At 42.4% G+C, this 970-nt stretch overlaps 1 protein-coding gene across 1 annotated transcript; it reads right to left on the bottom strand.

Moving 5' to 3' along the window:
- Positions 1-6: 6 nt before the first annotated feature.
- LOC106511698 (CCR4-NOT transcription complex subunit 2) lies at positions 7-421 on the bottom strand (the record flags this gene model as incomplete). Its single annotated transcript, XM_014000443.1, is given in 2 exon segments — positions 7-195; positions 301-421. Coding segments are annotated over 2 exon segments (310 nt in total), but the record flags the coding sequence as incomplete, so codon positions are not given.
- Between the last annotated feature and the right edge of the window lie 549 nt (positions 422-970).

Below are 970 nucleotides of genomic sequence, written 5' to 3'. Positions count from 1 at the left end.
TGTGTGTGTGTGTGTGTGTGTGTGTGAGCCACCCGTACTCTGGTGAGTTGAGGTTGAGGCCCAGCGTGGTCAGGTCCGAGCCCAGAGCGAGGTGGACCATGCCAGGGTCCGTCTCCGCCGCCCGGATGAACGTCAACAAGCCGATCATTCCAAACTGGTCCGTTACCATGCCGACAGGGATGTTGGTGACCCGGCCTGGCAAACAGGAAGTAAACAAACCAACAAACATTTAATTAAAAAACAGAAAACCTTCAGCCTGATGATTGTATTGAATTATTACACAGGGTAATGTTGCCTCACCATCAGGAAGAACCTGAATCCCTTTCTTCTGCTGGTTGTTGTTGCTCGGAGCCGAACTCTTATCGCCTGGAAACTTCGGCCCGTCTGAGCTCGACGAGCTCTTTCCTGATGAGTTCAGGTTCTGACCCGACCCAAACAGGAAACAGTCAGACAAGTCACCATGGTTCAGAAAAGATTCTAATAAAACTGAAGCTAAAACCTTGAAGGTAGCAAAAGACTAGCTAAAATCAGAAACATGCTAGCTAAATGACAAACCGTTTGTCTTTTAGCTGGCATGTTTCTGAAACAGTATTAGCATGAGTAGTGGTGGAAATATAACTGCTATAGTTAGCAGAAGTAGAATGAACGTGAGTAAATTTAATATTAACAGAATTAGCTTTAGCTGTAGTAATGTTAGCTGTGATGTAATTAGCTTCAGGTGTAGTAATGTTAGCTGTAGCATAATTAGCTTTAGCTGTAGTAATGTTAGCTGTGATGTAATTAGCTTTAGCTACAGTAATGTTAGCTGTGATGTAATTAGCTTCAGGTGTAGTAATGTTAGCTGTAGCATAATTAGCTTTAGCTGTAGTAATGTTAGCTGTGATGTAATTAGCTTTAGCTACAGTAATGTTAGCTGTGATGTAATTAGCTTCAGGTGTAGTAATGTTAGCTGTAGCATAATTAGCTTTAG

Source organism: Austrofundulus limnaeus, unplaced genomic scaffold (genome assembly GCF_001266775.1).
Source record: "Austrofundulus limnaeus strain Quisiro unplaced genomic scaffold, Austrofundulus_limnaeus-1.0 Scaffold3100, whole genome shotgun sequence".
In the NCBI taxonomy this organism is placed as follows: domain Eukaryota; kingdom Metazoa; phylum Chordata; class Actinopteri; order Cyprinodontiformes; family Rivulidae; genus Austrofundulus; species Austrofundulus limnaeus.
The sequence above is the reverse complement of the archived record's forward strand: the minus strand, read 5'-3'. Positions and strand labels throughout refer to the sequence as shown.